We start from the raw sequence: 9,380 nt of genomic DNA, 5'->3' as shown, positions 1-9,380 counted from the left end.
AAAGAAAGAAACAAACAGCCCCCTGATATCGGCGTACCGATTAGCAATGGAGGTCTTACTTCCCCAGATTTGGAAGATCCACCTATTTACAGAACACAATTTTCCAGCAATGCCACAGTACAGGAGTTAAGTGACGTGTATAATTTTAAGGGAAAACAAGGCATCACTAGCAGTCACATTATTTTATACAGACTTTGAACTCCTCAATAAGAAGAGGGAAAGAAAAAAGAGCACCCTCAACAAAACAATGACAAAGAAAACTGCAGCAAGTACAATGCTGATAAATGCTGGCTCGCTAAGAAGAACCTTTAGACCTCCTGGCCTGACATATTAAAACAGACGCCTAACTACTTTATTGAAAAATAAAGACACCTGTTTTTATCAAGAGTATTCTCAGAGCTGTTAAAAATTACATTAAATTATACAAGTACCCACAAAAACAACGTAACTTTTCAAACTGGAAAAAGTACACATGTAAGGCTACAGCCTGTTACATGAAAGAACCACTGGCGAAAACAGTTGCACAGTAAATTTGGGGGAAGCTAAAGGGGAAAACAGTCCTGCCAAGCACAGACAATATTTTAACAGCATGGTTTTTTCCTATGAAGTCCGTCAGCAAACAAACAGAGGTCGAGGCCATTCATATATTCTAAAAATAATATTTACCAAACCTTTATCTCTCTGGAAGGTATAATTCTGATAAGTGACTATTCTAGATAATATTTAACATAAAAGTTATTTACAAAAATATTTCCAATAGCCTGAAATCAGATTTTAACCAGAATCACCTATTCAAGTCAGTGAAGATTACATGTCAATGAAGATCATGTTGTTGGGTTGGTTCCGTGTTTTGGGTTGGGTTTTTTTAGGGGACTGCTACAAGTACCAGCTATGAAAAAAAATGCTGATCCATGTGAATAGCTCAGGAACAGATAGGTGTAAGAAGTCCCTAGAATATTGCTGATGTTTGATCAAAGATTTGACCATAAACCCTAAGAACTCAGCGACAGTCTTTCAAGTCCTTTCAACAGACATAAATTAAACTTCAAAAATAATGAAGCACTGTTCTGAGTGACAACAACTGAAACATGATTACTGATAAACGTACACAATTTATGTTAAAATAGCAAACTTTGTTAATAATTACACATCAAACTTTGTGAATTCGTCCCACACTGGATTACACCAATGGAACTGCCAGGAAGAAACTACAGGAGGAGTATCAGCCCTTTGTTTCCACCACAACTGCTGAGAAAAGCAAGCATGCATGTGTACATACACGAATTAATATGGAAATTAGAGGAAAAAGGCACATTTGCAGAAGAGGCTTTAGGTAAGAACTAATGCAGCAGAAAGGTCATCCTCCTCAATTTTTACTGTTGTTTCAAGCAACCATGACATTTTCCTAGGCCATTTTGAAAATTGCATAACTGGCATAATCACGAGGCTTTCAGGCTGGTACCATGATTCAGATGAGCAATCACCTTAAAGTGAAACTTCATCCGGATTCTTAGTGTGGGTTTTCATCAATGACATCACACAATCAAACACACCTTTTTCAAGCCAGCTTTGCTATTACTTAGTTTAGAAACCATTATTTCTTAGAAAGGTCATTCATGGAGGGGCGATCTATACACACACACAGACAGACAGGTATGATTCGCCCTCTATTAAAAATTAAACACGTAAAAACCTTTCAAAGAAAGACGTGTTCTGCATGCATATTAGCAGAAGAAAATCATTTAAAAGAGAATAAGGGAACTCTGCTTTGCTTGAAAGGATCTCGCTCCCCAAACACCACAAGTTAGAATGTTATAAAGTTACCACCAACTAACTTAAAAAGAGCCGAAACCGTGGACATTTAATAAAAGTAACTGAAGGAGTAAAAGAGAAATGTTCTAGTTGACAGCGAGTGCTTGACACAGTCAGTATGGTAAGTAAGGCATTTTAAATGCCTCAACTATGTTTATTAGGCACTACCAGCAAATACAACTGACTCAAGAAAGGCGATATTCTACTAAGAACAAAAAATTAACTTTTAACAGTAATATTCTGAAGATTCGTTCTCAATGGGAAAATTTTTCATTCTTGGCCACCCACTTGTTTTCACCATGTAAGCTTCAAGTAAGAAGCTGTCTAAAAAGGGTCTAAGAAGGGTGCTGACGCTGAGGTTCAGAAAACAATTTTGCTAAAACAGGGTATATTCAATGCTGGTCATCCACTGGCTTTAGAGAACCACACAGCCTATTTTTTCTCCTTCACCTTAGTCTTTGCTTACAGCAATTTATATTGCAGGATAAACATACCCCCAAAAAGATGAAGACTTAGAATATCCGAAACACTAAAATATTGCAGACTTTGAAGGTTTTAATCACATCCTGTAGAAGTTTGCAAAATGTATGATGCCTGAAATGGTTGACGCATCAGGAAAAAAAAACTGCCTGGAAGTCAAAAGTCTCTAGTTTGGATGTAGAGTACTGAGGTACGGTGCTGCTGTTCTGATGACATAAAGAAAGGGAGACTTTGCAATCCCCATATCATGCTGACATGGGAGAGCTAAACCCACCTTGGGATGTGGGGTCTGACACGGTTTTAAAACTACTGCTGTTTTATCACGATACTTCGGAGCATGAACAAACCTGTGCGCGATTTCCTGTTTTAGCTGGAACGCGACACAGAAATGGAGAGAAAAGTAAAGATCAATTCAAGGTGCAAGAGCAACATTTTACATGTGTGACATCCTGTGTCGAGTCTTTATGACTTGTCTCGTCAGCAGACAAATATCCGAGCAGGCACCTACGCATACAAATCTGTACTGCTAAAATGACCTCTGCATGAATTTACCTGGAAACTTGTCAGGGCTTTACACAGACCCCCAGCTGCACTCGTTAGCATGAAGTCACTGCCAAGCAGATTAAGAGCAACATTTAGTTAAATAATGGGGCTGAGTTAAGAGATTTGAAATGATGACACATGTCCTAATCTGAGCTGCAGATCAGGATGCCTAAAGTGTTGCAACTTTGCAGATCTCCATCACCTGAACAGAATTCCAAAAGTGCAATAGCTCTGAGCACTGAAAAATTCAGGATTTCAATACCTCGAAGTAACAGCTACACTCACCTGCGTATCTTACTGAGGTGACAGCTTAGAGAACAAAGAGAGAAGTTTATTGAGCCTGTGCCATCATCAAGCCTGATGACACAGATTATCCATTTACTGGTCTAGAGGTAAATGGATGAGAAGAGCTACCATGGACTAATGTCAGATCAGAAGATTCCTTCAAAAGCCTTACAAGAAACTGTGATTCAAAACACAACTATTCGTTTCCCTGTTTATTGTGCCTGTCCCTGCAGCAGATGACAACCTTGACTCAGTGCGAGCAGCACTTAATCAAGCAAGAATTCTCATGGCTGGCAGGAGTTACTTGCCCAAGTAGCTGTGCTCAACCACAAAGGCAGTAAAATATTGGGTCTTTATTTTCAGACATTCCATTGGTCTTCTTGTGACCATTTCTCACAACATAAATAATGCAATTTATGAAAATTTCATCAGGCAAAATAACAAGGAAACAGTAAATTCATCTTCCTTAATCCAAGAAAGCACATTTAAGCCAAGCCTGGAAGATAATAAATATCCAGCTACATGCAAAGTTCAGCATGAAGGTGGGATACAGCACTTTCAAGTTGAGAAAGATGGATTAAAAAGACCATTCTTTAGAGACCACGTATGAAATGCAAGAAAAGGTGAACCATAGCTTGCAAAATGACAAGGAGATTGTAGAGGTATTCGACAGGTCTGAGAATTAACTGGAAACACTGAAATCTTCTTTTTTTTTTCTTTTCCCCTCCTGGGTAGATCCACTGTTTTCCCTCCTCAAAAGGACCATTATTTTAGGTAGTATGTTTTTCACTGCAACACTTTTTTTCAGAAATATTTAGCATCCTACAAGTATGGAAAACACTCTGCATCCTCTTCACTCCAAGAATAAGGCAGATGTTTCATTCACTGGGGGCAGTTGCATAGCTCATGATGAGAAAAAGACTTGAGAAAGGTAAATGCAAATTCTGTTGCTATGTTGCTGAGCTTAGGCACAAACCTTTGGTGAGCCTGTTTGACTCATGAAGAGGCTATGCAACTATTCTCACTCAGTCATGCAGTCACAGGCACTTAATAATTTGTAATATCGACTATGAAACTAGAAAAGTAACGGTCCTTTATGAGACACATGAACACCTGTTTGCTGAAGAAGTACATGCTTCCGTGAACCAACCAAGAAACAAAAATTCAAGCGACACTTGCATGCTTCTCTTCCACCAAAAGTGAGGAGATCAGTTTATCCACTTATCCCTTTCAAATGCGTCAAGTTTTAACAGCCCTCCTCCTTCTGGAGGCATTTTTCTATATATACAAACCAAATGTTCCTACAGTATAGAATACAGAAATAATATGTTGCCACAGGCTTTTAAGGTTTAGCTTTTAAACTTAACCAATTAAAGTCTGGTGCAAACTTGTAACGACGCATCTTCACAAAAACGGATTCCCGACACCATTGTTTTCTTATCCACATCTCAACATTTCATCTGAGGTACAACAAACTCAAGCACCAGCTAAGAAAGAATAACCATTATAGGACACACGAGAGCAATTTTACTAAGCTCTCATTATGGGAAAAACAACATTTATAGTAGCAAGAGCTCATAAACATACTAAAGCTACACTTCCAATTCTAATAACAACAGAATATAATATGTTCTTTTTAAATATTAAAGTCAGCACTTTGTTTTTATTAAAGGCAGAGTAAAATACAGCAAGAAACCAGCAAATCTAATTGTAAGAACTGAAATGCAAACACTGAATTAAAGATCAGCTCGGGAAATACCACCCTGGTATAAATACCACCATTTTAATTCATGCCTTGTTTGTTCAATGCAGGAGAAGAATTCAAAAACAAACAAAAAACCAAGTAATTTGCCTGCTCACCTGGACACGTTTTCTGGAATGTACTCTAGAACTGGATACCCATCACTTCTTCTGGATGCCAACTCTGAATGCGACTTCCAGGTCTCCACTAGCGTGCTGACAGGAGGGAACGAGCTCAAGTGCTGAAACGCCTGCTCTCGAGCAACCGGCCGTGACAACGATATCGTGCCTTGGGCACCGATCCTGTAGTGAAATGACTGTCCACCTGAATTTACACCCACAATGGCAGAGGATGGTATACTGTTTTCTTGGTAATAGCTGCCGTCCTCAGGCTCCTGCTTAATTCCAACTCGTAGGCCTGTATTTGGAAAACCGCTACCTTCACAACTTCCATCGAATGAAGAAACAGGTGGTCCTAAAATCCCAGAAAGAGAGTAATAGTCTTTGTCATCCATAAAAGAAAAATACGAGCCATCTGTAAATGGGAAAGGATTTACTGTTTGATTCCCTTTAAAAGGGGCACCAGAACAAGGATGCTTGGCTGACTCTTGCTTCACTGGTACTGAAAAGGAGGGGTCAGAGTTTATTTTGCTGTTGTCGCCAATGCATGCGCTACCAAACGAACCATCTGGCTCAGGTTTTATGAACTGAACAAGGTTCATCTGACTGTTGTTGGAGATGGCATGGTCCATTTCCTCCATCTTAGGAAATGTGAGTTCTTGAGCACCCTTGTCCTTTGTTTCTGGACTGGGCACGGTATCTTGGCTTCTGCTAGGTCCTGCCGGCGTGCCGGAAGCTGGGAATCCTAGGGAGTTGTTTACGGGGCTACAGATGGATGATCCCACAGTGCTAACCGCTGGACTAGAACGAGTGGACCTATTATTGGCATTGGAAGGGCTGGCAATGGAGCTCCTCGAGTTCAGGTTCGCAGGACTGGACACAGAAGATCGCATAGTGATATTATTCGGACTTGACACGGGAGATTTAACGCTGCAATGACTGGGAGGACTAGAAATTGGCGATTTCATGCTACTTATAGGGCTAGAAAGCGGAGATCCGACATTGCTAAAGTGCGCAGGACTGTGCAACATAGACCCCCTGTTTTCAACGTTTGGCGAGCGCGACAACGGGGTTCCCTGGCTGATGGGGCTGTGCACGGCAAAGTTCCCAAAGTTAGCAGTAGTTGAGGACACAGAGTTGACTCCTGCCGGACTACACACCGAGGAAGCCATGTTCTGAGGGCTGCAGCCCGAAGGGCTTTTCTCTTGACACATGATAGGGCTTTTGACAATAGCGTGCATGGCACCACCATTCACAGCGCTCCCAGAGTCTGACATCAAAGACCTCAAGGGCCTGCTGGCACTGTGAAGGGGAGAAGAGCAATGGCCATTCTCCTTGTAGAGCTTCACTAGCTGCTCCACGTTCTGGTAGATCTTTCCTGGGCTCCCCTGGTTCTGCTGATCGTAGGGGTAATCAGCGTCTCGTATCGAATCCATGTACAAACCCATGGATTCGGCCACTGTTGCCGACAGTTCCTTCGACTCCGATTCAGTTTTGATGTCAGAGGGCAAAAGACCAGACTGACTGCTGTCTTGCTGAAGGCAGGAGAGTAGCTCAGGTTTTTCTTTGTTGTTTCCTTGAGCATTGCTGCTCGCAAAAGTGCCGGCAGAGCAGCTTACATTTACAATCTCCATATAGTTACTGTCATCAGTCTGCTCTCCAGTACCTATGGAAGAATACTCCACAGACTGAGAAACTTGACCCCACCGTCTCTCCATATCTAAGCCTTCTGGGTAGCTGTGGTATCCTTTTGTCTCCATAACTAGCAAAGACATATACAAAAAAAGTAAAATTAATAAACGACAGGACAGTGTGACTTCCAAAAGAAATTTCCCGATTTCCTAAGGAAACAAGGCGCATCTGCTCACTCCGTCTACCCTCCTCTCCGTCTGCCTGCCAGTTGTATTTCCCTGCCCCATCCATCATCTCTCAACCATTTGTCCAATTTCAACTAAACGGGGGAAAAGGTCTCACGAACACAACAGCCCTACGGGTTCCAAGAGAAAACAGCTTAGCAGTTAGAAAAGACCCAAATTATTGCTCCCCACCCTGCTTCAAAAGGAACAGCTCATCAGTGCCGGCACAGCAACCACCCACCCTCACTGGCCACAGCCCAGTGGTTGGTGCCAGCAGCAGCAGCGTGGGCTGCCCCTCATTTAGGGACCCAGGGGAGGAAAAAAAAAGAGAAGGTGGTAGCAAGGAAGGCGGGGAACCAGAGAGGTCCTGAAAGGAGGACACAGTGGTGGTAGGTAGGACATAAATCCTGTGGAAATTGCTCATTACATCCCTGCTCCTCCAAGAACAGCTCTGCTCCTCCAAAGACCTTCCACTGCTATGCTACAGGGACAGCAAAGCTAGGGAGGCTGGAGTGCTAACAGGGTTTCTTCATCCAGTGTATCACAGGATGCTTTAGAGGAAAGCAGCAGTTCTGAGGGGCCAGAGCTAACTTGCCCCTTCACAGCTACAGAAACTGCTGGCACAGCCACCTGAGGAGAGACGAAGGATGGGCTGAGCAGGGAGAGAAGCACTGCAGAATTGTTGAATGGGAAACATTCCTGCCACAGAGGAAGGGGATCAGACTAGGCAGGGATGAGTAGCTATTAAATGGATCTGTAATTCTGCAAACCTCCATAGGAGCCAGCCAGAGGAATACATAAAGAAAAGTAAACCTCGTTCTAAAATAGACCTTATAAAACCCCTCCCATCCCACATGCCACTCTCTCGAGGCAGGGAATGCATGACCTAGTCTCCATTATTCTGCAAATCATATATAAGTAAAAACAATTCTTAATTTTTTTAAGGAACTGGCTTATAGTATCATTAGAACTTTAGAAACTCAAGTGCCAATAGTTTCAATAAGAAAATTATGCAAATATTTTTCCTTTCAGAAGGTATTAATTTCCCAATATTAAATTTAGTGTTTAATCCCTTTACTTAACACTACTTTAAAATGCTATTTTAAGCAAAATTATGAAAACAAAAAAAAGTTTAAAATTAATTATAAATAATTCTTTGCCCTTACTGAGAACTGTAGCCTTATGCCTTCACTCCCTTCAAGCATATATTTCATTAGAATATCATCATGTGTATCAAATCACATTCCTATGGCCTAAAATTTTCAGACAGAAGTGCCTACTTTCACATAAAGTCACTCCCAGATAATCACCTACCCCTGATTTAAGCGCTGAGCAAGCCTAATTCCTAGAAAAATCAATTGCAGCTGGGAGTGACCAGCATTTCTGAAAACCAGAAAACTTACTTAAGACTTCAAATAAGGATGTAAGTGAATTTTAACCCTCAGAACCACCTGCAGAACCACTGTGTACCAGGAAATCTCAGTTATAGGCCTAACAGTACAACGGTGCACCGCCTTTGAAGCAGTCTCTCCCACAGCAGTAAATTTCAAACTTCATACATAATCCACAGGAGAGCATGCTTTAAAACTTCAGCAAATAAAAATCTGGGTTCCACAAAGAGAAAAAAAATAAATTAAAATGGCCTGGTCCTGTACTTCTAGAGAGAGAGGGACTGTCTGGTAAAGATACCCGAGAGGATCAAAAAACAGTAGCGAGATTATTTGTGTCCCAATAAAAGTTCGGTTTAAAATGACAGATATAAATCAGTAAAAATGCAGCGGCAAAGAGATCTTTTGGGAGTGCTGGTTTATGCTACCTCCAAGCGCCCCAGTGGATACTGGAACTGAATAATCATCTCATGGGTTGCTGATAGTGTGTAAGGGTTTGGATCTGTTCTTCTGAGTAGAACTTATTACGACTCTACTAGCATGTTTATCCACGGGATCCACACCTCACCTACTGCACAGACATGCCTTTTTATTAACTTTCACAAAGTAAATTTCACTGTGGGCTAAAACATCCATGGACCACAAGAGAAGCTGAGTTGTGGCATATATAGGAACTGAGCCCATCTACATCTTCTGTTTTGCAGACGGAAGCTTATATGACGAGCGCAGCACTTACTCCAGATACATTCCCCCCCCCTCCGAAGTACTCGGACACTGCGAGTTACGTATTTCACCCCCAAACAAACACATCAACAAACAAAGCCCTCTGCAGTAGGAGTCTCCGATCAATCAGGCATGAAACCAGTTTCGCAGCAACAGTCAAATAAAAAATCAAATGGTACCTGGTATCCCTGCAACCAAAAGGTCACCTAGTTACGGGAAAAGCTGAGGGAAATCCAGTTTCATAAAAACTCAATCAATGGCTCAAGCGACCACCCACTGCTCATTTCTCGGTGTTCGTAAACGAAATCTTCTTTAAGTTTCACTGCTTCGCTGACAGAAAACTGCCCAGGGGATGAGAGTTTCACCGCCAGAAATGGGCTGAGGTTCCCCCGCTCTCTCCAGGACAGCGGAGCACGGCGGCAGCACGGGCAGG

The 9,380-nt window shown here is 41.8% G+C and overlaps 1 protein-coding gene across 1 annotated transcript; it reads right to left on the bottom strand.

Moving 5' to 3' along the window:
• Positions 1-2,566: 2,566 nt before the first annotated feature.
• LOC104497768 (mineralocorticoid receptor-like) lies at positions 2,567-7,010 on the bottom strand (the record flags this gene model as incomplete). Its single annotated transcript, XM_010141051.1, has 2 exons — positions 4,981-7,010; positions 2,567-2,604 (listed from the first exon to the last, which is right to left on the bottom strand). Coding segments are annotated over exons 1-2 (1,813 nt in total), but the record flags the coding sequence as incomplete, so codon positions are not given.
• Between the last annotated feature and the right edge of the window lie 2,370 nt (positions 7,011-9,380).

This window comes from Buceros rhinoceros, unplaced genomic scaffold (genome assembly GCF_000710305.1).
Source record: "Buceros rhinoceros silvestris isolate BGI_N320 unplaced genomic scaffold, ASM71030v1 scaffold10340, whole genome shotgun sequence".
NCBI classification, from domain to species: Eukaryota; Metazoa; Chordata; class Aves; order Bucerotiformes; family Bucerotidae; genus Buceros; species Buceros rhinoceros.
The sequence above is the reverse complement of the archived record's forward strand: the minus strand, read 5'-3'. Positions and strand labels throughout refer to the sequence as shown.